Raw genomic sequence first — 15,646 nt, 5'->3', positions numbered from 1 at the left:
CGGGGTGTGTCAGATCGTGCCTCTTTCTCTCTGCATTTGTTTCATTCTGTGATTTCTTCCCTCACTTTTTTTGTGTTTGTCCTCTAGCATGGAAAATCCCAGCAAGGCAGACCTTGGCACCGCCTCTGTCAGGAATGTTTTTCCCTCTTCCCATCACATGTCTGGCTTCTTCTTGTCATCTGCGTCTGAAATATTGCCTCCTGAAAAGGGCTATCATCAGGCCACGTAATTTAAAGAACTGACTAGTTATTCTCTGCCACATTACCTAATTTTAAAGCAGATTTTTTTTTCTGGCCTATTTTTGTTGTTGTTGTTAGTGTCTTAAGTCTATGAATACTCTTGACTAGAAAATATGCTAGGCTCTGTCTTTTTCATTATTTCATCCCAATTGCTGGTCACGGAATAGATCCTCTCTAAATATTCTCTGAATGACCATTTAATGGCTGCATTTCAAAGAACAGAAGTTTCAAGAAGGAAATAATTTTTCTACCTGAAGAAATGACCAGAAGATAGGAGGCATATGGGCAGCCTTCTTTTGGGACAGGTAGGCCTTTTTGCTGCTCCAACCACACTGTGACATTGACCATCCACTATCCCTGCAGAGAGAGCTGGCTCAGGCTGTGTACATCCTATGTACATCCATGTGGCAAGCATGATGCCTTGGACATTCTGACTAATCTCATCATCTTCTCCAGGATCAAATTTTATTATTTCTGTGCCCATTTTTTATTTTCTGAGCTTGACGAAGAATCCTAGGTCATGGGGGGGCGGGGTATATATAGGAGAACCAGGGACTGATACGCTCATGCCCATCTGTGTTCATCTTGGATCAGTCTAATACCCTTCCCGTTGGCACTTTGGAAACCTGTGATATTCCCACACTATTCTGGAGCTCAGTGTCATGCTGTTCTTATGTTCGAGCTTACGATTTTTCTTGCTCACTGCATTCTAAATGTCTAAAAAATTCAGTGTATCTTGACTAGGTGGGTAGGAAGGACAGGGGCTACAGAGGTGGTTATGTGGAAAATCCCAAGTTATAGTTTCACATCAGGTTCCCCTGAACTCCCCCCCACCCCCATGTTGATACCATTATGGGAATCTGCAGAAGAACTTCAACTCACCTGCCTGCATCACAGGGACATTGAAGGGAATGCCCTATGTTAGAGTGTCCAAATTCTTTGCAAAGAAGATAAAACTCACAGCAATGGCAGGCCTTGATAATACACATCGCACGAACTCAAGGTTGTCTTAACGGGAATAATGACAGTGAAACCCTCCCCCACCCAGACTCTTTCTGTAGTCACTTCTTCCCTAACCACTTTTCAGTGTATTGAAGGGAATGGTAACTCGTGTTTTTCTGCTTCTCTTTTAGTGTTTCATCTGCAGCTTCTGCCAGTGCCTTTTATTTTATTATGTAAAAAATATCCTCATTTTTGTCCGTGCTGCTGAATATAGTAGAGGAAATTACTGTTTTATGAGTTTACTATCTCAATTACTTTGCCTTTCATAAATATTTTACATATGCCTCTCGTCTTAGCCCATCTGTTATTCCCCAAGGTAGTGAAATCTGGGGGAGAACAAAGTACTATCATTTCCATGTGTGTGTTTGTGATGAGCTTTTGCTATTATTCTAATGAAATTCTCATGAGGTTTTTAATGGTGTAAGTTTAGCCCATTTTCCTAAGTGCGGTTAAGCAAATTTCTATGATCCTAGTTTCTGTCAGAAACAAGAGGTATGGTGGCTTATTTTGGGCTTTGTCAGGGGTGGGGGTGGGGGGAGGCTGGCGGGTGAGCAGCAGTTGTTAGTCATTCCAGGCTAAAGTGGTGTGATGCAAAATGAAAACAGAAGATTGTAGAAAAGGACCCAATAAGCTCCACTGTTGATCACAAAGGGGCGATTCACACCCATCAGAAGGCAGATTTCACTTCACACACTTTGGGGAGGCATTGGAAATCAATGCAGCCAAGTGGCAGCTTTGTCTCGCACTGTGAAATCCATTTCTCCTCCACCTGTCATGCACAGGCTGGCCAGGCTGTGGAGAAAATGACCCCGTTTTTTCAGGGACCTGAGCCCTCAGTCAATGCTAAACATATTTATTTAATAGATTCTTACGGATGCCAAGTCTGTTAGTCATTTGAGTGGCTGAGACTTGGTTTCTGAGTGTGTTCCTCTAACTGTGTAATACAGCAGACTCAGGAAAAAAGGAAAACAAACATTTAAACAGAACAGACATTCTACTTTGTTCCCATCTGTTCTATTTCCTTGCTCCTGGTAACCCCAAATAATTTTTCCCAGCATGTTTGCTTGTTGAGATATTTTAATGCTATGGTCATGGAATTCTGTTTCCAACATCCGTTTGTTGCTTTGTCCTCCTGCTTTGTTATCGAACCTGTTTTCTTACTCATCACCTTAATTTTATTTGGGCTGGGGCCCCGAGGTCCCATTCCAGGTGTTCTTCTGCTGATTAATACAGGTTATCTGCGCCAATGAGGACACTACTGCCCACTGTTTTGGTAGCCTTGCTATGTCAGATTTCACAGTGGAAGTTCTTAAGAAATGAGGCTAAGATTCTCTAGGTAATGGTCTTAAATTGTTAAAGGTAGATTTCAGAGGAAATCATCTTCATGATGATGTGGGATAAAAATCTACAGATCCAAGATCTGATTTCCAAATGTGGAGCTGGAGCTTATGAATGCAAAGCCTTCCTCATTCAGTGACTTATTTCTTGTGAGACAAGATTCATGGTAAGAGAAAATATGGCAGGCACTTTTTTATAACCCAAAATACAGTGTAATTACCTTAGCAACAGAAATTCCACTCGGTCTCCGACTAAACACCCCAATCAACTGTGACCATGATATACTATCATGCTTTCTTTCCTTTTTTAAAAAAAATATTTTTATTTATTTATCTTTTAAGTAGACTCAACACCCAGCCTGGGGCTCGAATTTGTGACCCCAAAATTAAGAATCACATGCTCTACCGACTGAGCCAGCCAGGCACCCCTGTCATGCTTTCTTTCCGGTCATGTTCTGTTACTCTCTTCCTCCCTGAAGGCGTATGAAAGTGGAAGGGCAATAAATAACTTGAAAATGGAAGGACTTAATAATTTTTTGGTGCTATTCTAGTTTGCATTCTTTTGGCTTCCTCTTAGTTGCCCAACATCTCTGGGTTTATTGTTTGTTTGTTTGTTTTTGTTTTTCCCAACATCTCTGGTTTTTCCTCTTTCTTACTCAAATGTGTTTTCAGGCAAGGAAAGGAAGCCCCTTCACCCTGAAGCTCAAACAGCTGGTAAGAGATGTATGTGCTGCTTTGTCTAGGGATCAGTCAGGCCACTGGTGTCCAGCGCTAATAAAATAATGTCAGGCCCTGGATGACTCAGTCAGTTGGACTACTGCCTTCGGCTCAGGTCATGATCCCAGCGTCCTGGGATAGAGTCCCACATCGGGCTCTTTGCTCGCTGGGCAGCCTGCTTCTCTCTCTGCCTCTGCCTGCCACTCCGCCTGCTTGTGCTCTCTCTCTCTTTCTCTCTGACAAACAAATAAATAAAATCTTAAAAAAAAAAAAAAAGTAAAATAATGTCCGGCATTCGTCCTCCCTTCTAGGGCAGCTCATCTTGTCAGCTTCACCTTCAAACTACGCACAGCATCTGAACACTTGACTAGCTTCCATCACTGCCACCCTGACGGGAACCACAGGGTTCTCAGTTACATAGCTTCCTCAGTTACATCTCTGTCTGCTTCCCGTCCTCTGTCCTGCCCACAAGCCACAGTGTGGAGGGCAATGCTTTTACAGCTGGGTCATTCTGTACCCTTGGAGTATGTTTCCCAGTTCTTTCAGAGAAAACAAGTGATTTCTAAGGTCCTCCGGCTCTGGCCCCTCTCTGTCTTCCTCTCCTCTTATTTTCATCCTTGGTCATTTCCCTCTCGGACTTTCTGTTGTTCTTCCAGCTGTGGACTTTTGCATTTCCCCAGATACGGACAGGGCTCCCCTGTCCCCTTCCTGTCATGCATCTGGTCAAATGGTGCCTAATTGGAGAGGCTTTCTTTGTCCACTGTATAAAAAAGAGGGACCGTGTGTCCCCAGGTGGCTGTATTTGTCCTTGCTTCATGTTATTTTCTCCCTGTCACTTATCAAAACCTGACTTATTATGTATTCTCGGTTTGGCTATTTTTTTCTTTACATCCCTAATGCCTAGAGCTGAGCCTCAGCCCAAAAGCTTCTTGAATGAAGGAGTAAATTGTCCTTCAAATTGATCACAGTTACCGACTAAGAGTCCTTCTCCCAAAGCCTCTGACATTACTCTAGGTAGGGAAGATGTTAAAAAATTTTTCCTATATATGGGCATTTTCCCATTCTGAGGATATAGATATTTTCACTTATGAATGTTCTCCTGTGAATTTCACTTACTGGAAGGAGAAATAGTACAGAATAAATTGATGTGAGACTCTTTGCTTGCTTCAAGGAGCTGACCGTCTGAAGTCAGTGTATGAGCAGTATTTGACTATATACATATTTCCTTTTTAATTTAACATATCTACATAGTTGTGAGCATTGTACCATGTCCCCAAAGGTGTTAATAGATTTGGGGTTACATGGAAATGCATGTGACTTTTGGCATCTCTGGTTAAGGGGCTTTCTTTGGGGTACTGAGTTTCCATTATATTCAATGACACAGGACAGAAGGGAACTGTACAGTGTCATTTAATGCAAGAAAGTGAGGCTTAAAAAAACAAAACAAAAACAAATGATGCGGGGCACCTAGGTGGCTCTGTTGTTGAACTGACTGCCTTTGGGTCAGGTCATGAACCCAGGGCCCTGTGGATTGGGTTCCTTGCTCAGTGGGGAGCCTGCTTCTCCCTCTCCCATTGCCAGCCGCTCCCCTGTTTGTGCCCTCTCTCTTTCTCTCTCTGTCAAATAAATAAATAAAATCTTAAAAAAAATAAAAACCCCCAAATAAATGATGCTTACTTTTAACCTATATTGAAATGAGAGAAATTTTATCATGGACATAAACATTTAGCCAGTCACCATTAATGACATTGTTTTGTCTTCACCAAAGCACGTTTTCTGGGCAGCTTTGTGGCTAGCCCCTTGGGAATAGCACACGTTCCCTATGCACAGCCCAGGTGCGGGGTCGCCGGGGTCTCTGGTGGACATGATCTATGCCATTGAACTCCCTGGAATGGGCTTTTGAGAAAAATACACGTTCGCACCTTTGCCGGTAGAACAAGATGCTGTCATGTGTGGCACTGAAGAGAAGGCTTCTAATTTAAAAAAGAAATCACTGAACTTGCAGATGCTAAAGTTCTCGCTGTCAGAATCATCTCTGAGATGCATTTGGTAACTGAGCTGAGGCAGAAAATCCAGAGAGGCAGAATAGCCGCATAACTGCTTTCGAGAATTTTATCTGTGACTTCACTTATCAAATTCCTTAAAGTGTCTAACAGAGAGGGCTCTGGTTTTCCCATCCCAAAATGTGGTTAGCATTCTCTTCCAGCCTAAGTCCTTTTGGTCACTGTCATTAAAGAAGGTAGGCTATGTTTGCTTAGGGGAAAACCTAGTGAAATAGTAGAGGTAAAGAGAAAATGACTTAGGGGTTGCAAAAAGGCAATTGTGAGACAAACACAATGGAAATGTTAGGTAGAAGAAAGGGGGAGCGTGAACATCTGTTCCCTGATACATGCAGGGTTACTTGTGAGGGTCAGGCCCCCCTCTACTCCCGGAGGAGTATGGAGGATGGAATGAGGTTCTCAGGCATCTTGTGACTTTCCCCTCCAAAGGGAAACTGGATTGACCTCTCTCTGATGGGGATGCACTAGGTCTATTCTGCTTGGAAGCAGCAGATGGCTTAGCTTGCTGAAAACTCTTGGCTCTTCCTGGATTGGCCAGCAGGATTTATGTTTATAATATACTTATGCCTGTGGCAGAGAAGACCATCAATTCCGTCTGCGTCGCCAAATAACTTGCTAATTTTCCTGGCTGGTCTAGTACATAGCGTCATTATGGGACTCCCTTGACTGTCAAGTGCAGGCATTTTATACTCATTTTCTGGACTTGTGCTGTTAAGAAGGAACTTGGGCATTATGTGCCTTTTTTTTTCTTGCATAAAGTCATATTCAGACTTGTGTAATGGCTTACCCCTTTTAACTGGGGTATCTTAAAAGGCCTGGCCATCGACAAATGCCAAGTCTGATCCTCGTGGGCTTGCTTTCAGTTGCTGTCCTTCTGTGGGAAATTAGAGTGTGAGTCTGGAGACTGTTCACTTGATCTTTTTATACCCTTGCTCCTTCTAATGTGAAAATCCTTTGTAATAAAGAGTGATTCTGTTAATGAAGCCATTTGCACTTCACCACCTAGACAAGCGACTTTCTGAATAAGGTTTTGGCAGAAGAAATCAATCTCCATATGCCTGCGGCTCCTCTGGGACCCAAATCTGAACATGATTAGTTAGCAGAACCCTTTTGACTGTTCTTAATGATAATGGCGTGCATATCTCTGAATGATCACCATGAGCAGGAGAAACACACACGCCCACGGGACCAAGTCTGGATACAGAGTGGCTCGAAAGACAATTGGACACACTCCTGTTTCTCACCTCTCCCTCCCCGGTCTGCGCTGAGTAGAACTCGTATTAGTGTCCCCAACATTCCGACCTGCACGGAGACCCTCGGGTTTTCTGCTGCATAACCTCACGCGTACACCCAGCTTGTGTCCTTCGTAATTAGGCAACTCTCCTTCCACTTGCAGCTTATGTTCTTGATGGCCTGTCTTTGGGAACCAGCTCTGGGAAGCCCTTGTGCTTCTGAAGCTGAACCAAGATGGTCTCTTCCTTCTCATTCAGATACGAAGAATGTTTGCTTGTGTGTGAACAGCATTACAAGTATGAGTTGAAGATTTTAGGGTCTTTGAGTTAAGTGTTATTTGAGGGAGTATTCCCAGTTTCAGTAAATGTCTTCTGTGTGGACAGGTTCTTCTGTGCTAGAAATGCATTCTCTGGAGGGTGCCAGAGAGAGCTGGGGAAATCGTAGTTGCACGGGGCTGTGGCACGAGACAGAGGACGGGAGTTCAGAACACCTGGCCGCCTCTGAACCCACTGCCTGCTCCCTCCGTGAGGGTCCTCTCTGAGGCTCTCCCTGGCCCGCACTGATAACAGTGGATGAAGCAGGCGGCGTGGTTGAGGCCGAAGCTCTCAAAATATGTTCCTTGGGCCACTTCCATTGAACCAGCTGGAGTATCTGTTACAAACCAGATTGCTTTTGACCCAGACCATATGACTCAGCATATCTCTGGGTGGGGCCTGGGAACTTCATTTCAAAGAGGGTATTTTGTTTTGTTTTGTTTTGTTTGTCCTTTTGGTACACAGATATTGGGAGCCATTGGCCTAGCGGTGTACTTAAACGAGAGAAAAATGAATGTTACCTTCATTTTTATTATTTTGACTCCCACTGTGTATATGGTTAATCAGATACAGCTAAAATTATTTTTTTGGCACTCAGCAGGATGTAGACATTTCACAGACCATGAGTTTTCCAAGATGTCCCTAAACATGTCCTTTTCTCCATGCCTGCCTCTAAGTTTGGTCATGCTTTTCCATCTTTTTGGAGCAACTGCTCAGCTTTAAAATCCAATACCAGTACTTTGTCTGCTCTCAGCCACCTTAGCTGTGGTCAGGTGGTTCACCCAGGCTCCTACGTGAGGTGGCATTTCCTACTCTTGCCCGAGAATTAAGTGGGAATGAATTTGGCCGCACCTTCTGGCCTGGGTAACTTCTTGGCATTAACAGGATTGCTTGTGTCCCACCTTCGTGATTTCTGATAAAACTGCAGTGCTGGAGGAAGGCTTAGGTGAATGTGTCACAATAAAAATGGCCATGAATTATTTCAGAGGTGGGGGCGTCTATGTCCCTTCCCTCAAATTTGGACAGGCTTTGTCATCCTCTCTATGATTGCATATGACAAGTCGTCCTTCCAAGCTGTGAAGTCTGAGATCATAGTGACTGTGGGCCTCCGGCTCAGCTCAGTCTCTGCTGAAACCACAGAAGGACCTGGTCCAGGCCTCGCAAGAGCAGATGAATTGATCAACCAAGCCCTGCCTGCATTCTGGGCCCACCAAATCCTAAAATGATAAAGGCGTTATTGTGTTTTATTTTCATTTGTATTTTTTTAAAGGTTATTGCTTTGAAGTCACAAAGCTTGGGGGAAGTTTGCTATGTGGGAATAGCTACCTACATGTATGTATGTGTTGTGGGGTAACCTTGATGCTGCACTAACATATTCTCATCAACACATAGAGTTGTTGGTTTTCCATCTGGAGGGATTAAATTAGAAAACCAGCAGCAGTATTGGTAACAATAATTCAATACACTAAAATGCTTACATAATACTTAGCAGAACATAAATTACATGCCAACTAAGTAAAACATATGCTTTACCTAATGAACTCGGAGCAATTTAAGGATATTTCTTGATTTACAAAACCGTGTACTTCCTGGCATTTAGGAAGGAAATGAATATAAATTGAGCTGATTACTTAATGGAGGAAACAGGCACTGAGAATTAAACCGGTTGCTTTAACTGTCGTCATAGTGGGTCAGTAATATGTCCATCCATAAACTAGGTCCCAGAGACAAGTGTCTTTCAAACTTCTTTGGCTGCAATTCACAGTAATAAACATTTTACCTGGACCTTGTTTACATACATCACCTCTGGAGCAAACTTCATGAAATACTACTTATCCTTATTACATATAATGAACTCTGATATATTTAATTTTTTTCTTCTGAAAACTGTTGGCCAAACATGCTGCATAAATTTCACGACCCATTAATGGGTCCTATACTACAGTAAGGACAACACTTGTCTAGACACTGAGTTTCATGGGACCAGGACATCTATCCTTTTTACCACTATGTACACAGTTGCTTAGATATTTTTGTTGTGTAGAAGGTACTCAAGCATTTAATGAATGAGTGGATTCCATGAGTGACTGTAGTTCCAATTTCTTAAAATGGGTAAGATATTAATCACAAGTCAGGAAACCCAGTTTCGATTCTTGAATCATTGTATATCTTTGAGAGGTACCTCCTATATTTTCTCATCTGTGAACCAGAAATTGTAATGTCTAGTACTCATGGGATAAAATGAGCCCACAAGTAAAACTATTTTAATTGAAAGATAAAGAATTACAAATAATGGATTAATGTATTTATTACATATATACTTTGAAATGCCCAGAGGTATCACATGAAAAATTCTTCACCTTAATATTTTAATACCACTTCATTAATATAAATTAGAGAAGGACTATTTTTAAAAATGAGGTCTTTTCTTAAGAAAAAAAATTACTTAAAATTTCATTGCGTGAAAAAATTGTTCTAAAATGTTGGGCTGGGTAGATGCTGACTTTGAAGAATTAACTGGGCTGCTCAGAGATTAGCATTCTGAGTGAAAGATTAAGCAGATCCATTGTGATCAACAGACGTTACGTTTGTGTGAATGGATATTTTTGAAATTCTGAAGAGAGACTTGGTTGGGTCAAGTGCCCTTGTTATTCCTGGAGGAATTTGTTAATTCCTATATATATATCAGGAAATGCTGCCATTTGAAAATTACTGAGGTCTGCACGTATATGTCTGTGGAAGATTTAAGGAGTTTGTTAAATTGTTTGAATAACAACTAGGAACTCTGAGCTCAGAGAACGAGATGACTTTTTCTCGGAAGTGTATCTTGCTGCCCAGCCTAGGGGAACTTTCCTATTCTCCCGATAAAGCCTACTATGGACCTACGTTCCCTGGAAATCTCCGAGCTTGCAGTTTGAGTCAAGTGGCCCCATCCAGTGGTTTGACACACTGCCTTTGAAATCAGAGAAACTGACTCTCAATTCCGGTTCTGCCACTTTCAATATGTGGGATGCCGGTTTCTTGATATTTGGCATTGTGCACATTAAATAGGGTACGGCACAGGTGCACACGTGTGTATAACCTTGAGCACCATACCCAGCAGATAGAAAATACTCAAAGAATGACAGTCCCTGTTTCCCACTCTTATCATTGTTGTTCTTTGTTATTGCCAATTCTTTCTTGTCTGGACTCGCTAGCTGTAAGAGTTGGGCTCTAGAAAAGAGATTTGTTTGCTCAGAAAATAAGCAGGTTTCTCTAAGGTCCAGGGAAAATCATTTTACAAGTTGTACCATGTCCTGGGACTCAACCATGGGGAAGCCTGGCAATGGCGCCTGGAAAGACAGTCACATCCCTATCTCCACCCGGGAGTGGTAGATACAAACGGTGCATCCTGGAAAGCCGCCTTTCAGCCAGCAGCCTTGCCTGTGTTTGCTGGGGGAAGGGCAGCCCTGTTACAGTTCATACTTTGTTGCTGAATCTGGGGCACTAATGTGATTGCTCACTCTGTGGTGCTGAGCTATTTTGAAGCATCCTTTCTGATTGACTCAAGGCAAAAACGGTGAAGTAGTCATTTGTCTCTGTCACTCCAGTCTTCCTTCCCCCTCCTGTGGTTTCCCCCTCCTCCTTCCTCCCCTTCTGTCTGTGAATTTCTCAGGCTTTGTACCACAGAGAAGCTGAAAATGGCTTAAAAGCCTGTCCCCTTTAGGTTCCTTGAGCCTAAGAGTTACGTGAGTGATTCACAAAGGGGAGTATTTCAGGTATTTGCAGGTCAGCAGGGGAACCCCACCATGAACTGGTGGGGTTCCTCTGCTGTCCTGCACTTGACACTGCTTCTTTGCCCGCCTGCGACTGAAAAGCATCGTGTCACTGAAGCAGGAGGCAGATGTACTCCAGCATTTTTCAAGGTGTGTGTCGTGGGAACACATTAGCCGGTTTAAATGTGGTTGACTACATTTAAGAAACAGTAAATCACAGCTAAACAGGCTGCCTGGCTGTACAGTTTCTTAAGACAAATACTTCATGTTTAAGGAGGTGCTTTGAGCTTCCAAAGTGGTATTCAGGATGTACCATTTTCCGTCTTACTCAGTCATCTTCCCTTTTTAATTTTTCGTGAAGCAGCTTCATCATCTCGGTGACATAGAACATCCTTTACAGAGCACCAGTCTAATCCACCCCTCCAGACCCGGGAGTAAAGTGGAACTGCAAAAGGTAAAGTAAGGTGCTCCAGGTCACCCCCTGACCTGGTCACAGAGTCAGGACTAAGGAGTAAGTTCTCAGACCCCATAGCATGGCCAGACACCCTAACTGCCCCTGTGAATTTAATGTTTGTCTTCCCTGCTGGACCGCATGCCCTACCAAAATAGGCGCTTTGACTCGTCTACTCCCCTCTGTATCCCTAGGACCTAGCACGACCCCTGACTCATGTGGTTGAGCCAAGACTTACGAAAATGGAATTGAGATTATTCATGGGGATGGCCCTTTGTTGTCCCCATCTGACTATGTCCTTGGCTTCCCCTCTGAGCCTGTTGTCTGTTCCAGGGCTGGTCACGGATGGGTCAGCACCGAGTTCCGTACTTACACTGAGAATACGTGGTCCCAGTTCCGCTGACACTGAACCTGTTGAGGTGCAGTCTGTGTGTGACCACATTCTTCTGCGGCTGGAACAGTATGATGTGCACCTTGGGTGCGAACAGGCAGCCCAAGACCACAAAGCCACTGAGGCTGACGGAGATGCACATGGTGGTCGTCTGCACCTACAAGAAAGGGTTGTCTCGTTAAATGTCTGGCTGCAAATTCAATCATGTGGCCTACTAAAAAGAACACTGAGAAAAGACCAAACTAAATAAGGAAACAAAACCAAACAAAAAAACAAATCATCCCCAGTTCTGTTGTTAGTATAACCAAACCAATATAATAATTAAATGGGATCTTCTGGGCTTGGGATGTTCATGGAAACATCGCTGAAGATTTGTAAGCAAACACATTTGTGTCGGGTGCTCCTGAATGCTTGCCAAGACTTTACCCGGATTTTCTTGTTTTGTTTGTTTTCTTCTTTGTATTTGTAGAAAGACATTTCTGCAGAACCCCCTAAGTCAGAATCCTGAATAGTAAAATATCAATATTCAGTGATGAACAGACCAGGTTGCTGATGGTTTCAGTCCATCAAGCTGGCTTGTTTAAGATTTTCTATAATCATGAACAAATTGGGGTCTTTTACACTTTCCTTCATCTCTCTTTTTTTTGGCGGGGAATTCTGCCTATCAGCCATTGGTTTCCCTACTCAAAATCGGGGAACATTGTCAACTTTCTTCTGGGGTCTCCATCTTTAGTTATTTCATTGGCACCTCTCTGAAGTTTTGATACATCTGGTACTCCCTGCTCAATCATTTTGTTCTCTAGGCTTCCATACACCTGTTTTTGACAGAGAAATTTCTGTTGCTTCCTCTTTGCCTCCCCTGAAAGTACACCTCAGAACTAGGTTTTATCATCTTTTTTTCATTCGTTGACTTTCACTCTTCATCTTCACTGATCTCATCAGCTGTCCTAACTTCAGCTCCCATACATTTTCTGGAAAATCCTAAATTAGTTTCTATATATTTTATTGCTTTCAGTACTGAAAAACAGAAATTAATTATTTCTTGTTTCAGTTTCTACTCAGAGGAGCTATGGTAAATCCTAGAGTAATTTTAGATGTCTTTGTCCTCTTTCTCCAGGCAATGCTATTACTAGATAGCATAATCTCTCATGCCCTAAAGTGTCCTACCTTCTTCCCTGATCAAAGAAAGCTGAAGACTGAACAATTAACTGGAGAAGCCACATAACGTTAGAAGGCTGCATTCTGTTTGTGACTAAAAAAAATTCAGGTTATACTTGTAGCGTAATTCTTCAGACTCTGGGTTTACTTTATATGCTAAAAGCACAATCTGTCTTCTCTATTTTAAATCTCTTGTCCCTTTTAACTGTCCTACTTGGCCCCTACATTACAGGCTCCTTTCCCTTTTGCTAACTGCTCAGAAAAGAGTCAACTATCTCATTCCACGATGTAAGAAACTTGATAAATCATAACGGTGCTATTTATAGTAAGTCCAATTTCTAGCATAATTTGTTTTTATTTTTACATAGATAAACAATATCAGGACTGTATTCTTCTTTTAGAGCTCCACCCCTCCCTCCTCAGCCTTGACTATGGAGCTGACAGGAGAGATATCAGATATTATAATGAGGGCAAGGCATGTTCCGATGTGCCAGTTTTCAAGGAAACCTTTTCTAAAAACGTGCCTTTAACGTTGAAACTTTCCGCACTTGAAGACATTACAAGGAGAGGAGAGGCTTTTATGAGGAAGATGTATCGGAAAAGTTGTGCTATGAGTTGTAGACCCTTCCTCCGTGAAGGAAGAAGTTTGAGCTTATTGCCTCGCTTTGAAGACCTAGAGAGGAGAGCTTCCTTATGGCCTTTCACGGAAGGTTTAAGGTTTTCCTTGTGGGAGAAGGATGCCCTGGCTTGGAGCCTGTTTCCTGTCTCAGAAATCTAGAAGATGAGAAAAGGCTAATTACTTTCTTGGCACAGCTTGCTACTGTGCAGAGACTGTCCTTTACTGTAAGAATTTATCAGAACAAAAGATATGTGAGTCCCATGCGTGTGCAAGATGGGCCACACTAGAAAGAGCCATCATGGGTAGTCTTGGGCTCGTGTGGAAGAGTTTGGAGTTCTTCCTAGAAAGAGGTCAATGGCGGGGTATAGCTGGGTGCCCTGGGACTGAGCACGGAGCCCCAAGGGACAACTTAAGGTAGGATTTGCCAGTCAGCTCACTCAAGGACCAGCAGAAGAAAAGAAAGCAGCTGGAAATTTCTGAATATTGCATGAAAAACAGCCCTTAGTTACCATCAAGGATCCTAAGAACGTGTGTTTAAAAAACACGGAGATCACAAAACCATCCAGTTATGTAAGAATTTTCTAGCGTCTTCCTTATTACTTTTTAACCAGGACTGAGAGGGAAACAGCAACTGGTGGACTGGGGCGTGTGAACAAGGGGAAGAGAAAAGTCAGGGAGTGCAGGCTCTCTGCCGGAGGCAGGCCAGACTTTGGGAGAAAATGAGGATTGATGTTAAGTCAAGGTATGGTTTTGATAATTACACAGGACCAGGCATTTTAATTTCCTCGTAGAGACTATTTTCCACTGAAAATGACTGTAGAACAATCTCACCTAAGAGCACATACTCATGGGCTTGCCAGGGTTGTAAGCATTTTCATTCATTGCTTTCTCCCCAGCACCAGAAAAGGGCCTCACCTGTGGTGAACGAGCAGGATTTAAATGTGCCCACTGGGATTTTCTTCCAGGGGTGGGGACTTATTACTCTCACTGAATACTAAAGAGGCAAGGGGCAGCAAAACTGAAGATGCATGTTGATCATAGTTTATACAGCATATTACTTATTTTTTTTTACAGAGTCCAAATTGTAGCCTCATAAATTCATGTGTCCAGTTCCTTTAAGAAGTCACACCACTGCAAATTTGTCTTGATCTATAATTCTTCATGGTGCTCTGCTCTCACCTTCCTCAAACTCCCAGCACCACTGGACATGGTTAATTACTTCCTTCTTTTTGGCTTCCTTGACAGACTTCCCTACCGCAAGTTCCTCGCCTTCGTTTTCTTGTTGGCTTTTTCACTTCTCCTTGAACTTCGAGTGCTAGAATGTCCCAGACCTCAGTTTGGATTGTCTTTTCTTCACCATCTCTTTGAGTTTACTTAAGCACCTCCTCTGTTCATGTAGTTCAAATATTTATTACTAGTTCCAACCTGTCTTCTCGGCCTCCGGACATAGATTCATTTGCTATCTTGGCATATTGTCTTGGATACGTAGCAGGCATATTGGGATTAATAGGTAACCAAAACTGATCCCTTCCTCCAAGGGTCTCCCCTTGAGTAAGTGACATCAAATCCCCGCCAAGTGTGCAAGCCCAAAACCTGGGAGTCATGCTTCATTTGGCCTTTTCTCTTACACCCACTCATCCAGTCCAGGAAGTTCCATTTGTTCCTTTGGAAGACAATTCTCCATCATCACTGTCTGTGCGGTGGTCACGTGACCCACTTTGCACAGCCCATGGGGAGTGGAGTTCAAGGAACCAGAGCCAAAGCTGACCCTCCGGCTACCACTATTGCTTTCAGTCATAAAGTCTTAAAGTCAGCGTCAACAAAACTGTGGCAAGCTAACGCGTTACCTTATAAGTAGAGTTAAATCTCAGATGATACAGTGTTTGACAGTTTCGGCAATGAGGTCAGAATGGCTTTTTCAAAGAGGAAGTCTGAGGGCCTTAGGGGCTGAATTAACAAAATTTGAGAGAAGTACAAGAGAATCAGTAGCAAAAGCATTGACCAAATTCTATGGCCAATGAGGCAGTAATAGTGCTCCCCTTATTCCCAGTTAATGAATGAGGTGGATCTGGGGAAGGGCTGAGGGCTGAGTGACCGGAAGTAGGTTTAGATAGAGCGGCCGGATCAGTGCTGTAATTGCTGCTAACTCTCCCCTAGGGTATGGAGCAGATTTCCCTCTAATCTTTTTTTTTTTTTTTTTTTAAGATTTTATTTATTTATTTGACAGAGATCACAATAGGCAGAGAGGTAGGCAGGGGAAGGGGGAAGGGAGAAAAAGGCTCCCCGCTGAGCAGAGAGCCCAAAGCGGGGCTCCATCCCAGAACCCTGAGACCATGACCTGAGCCGGAGGCAGAGACTCAACCCACTTAG

At 43.0% G+C, this 15,646-nt stretch overlaps 1 protein-coding gene across 2 annotated transcripts in view; it reads right to left on the bottom strand.

Annotated features, from left to right (window-relative positions):
• Positions 1-15,646, bottom strand: part of GRM3 (glutamate metabotropic receptor 3) — a 222,522-nt gene that overhangs the window by 2,646 nt on the left and 204,230 nt on the right. For both annotated transcript variants that reach the window (XM_059170989.1, XM_059170990.1), the window contains one exon: positions 11,482-11,656. In XM_059170989.1, the coding sequence (XP_059026972.1) occupies positions 11,482-11,656 (175 nt within the window). The remainder of the gene's footprint in view (positions 1-11,481; positions 11,657-15,646) is intronic.

The sequence above is a fragment of the Mustela lutreola genome, chromosome 4 (assembly GCF_030435805.1).
Source record: "Mustela lutreola isolate mMusLut2 chromosome 4, mMusLut2.pri, whole genome shotgun sequence".
In the NCBI taxonomy this organism is placed as follows: Eukaryota; Metazoa; Chordata; class Mammalia; order Carnivora; family Mustelidae; genus Mustela; species Mustela lutreola.
Note: the sequence above shows the minus strand (reverse complement) of the source record. Positions and strands in the feature narration are given on the sequence as shown.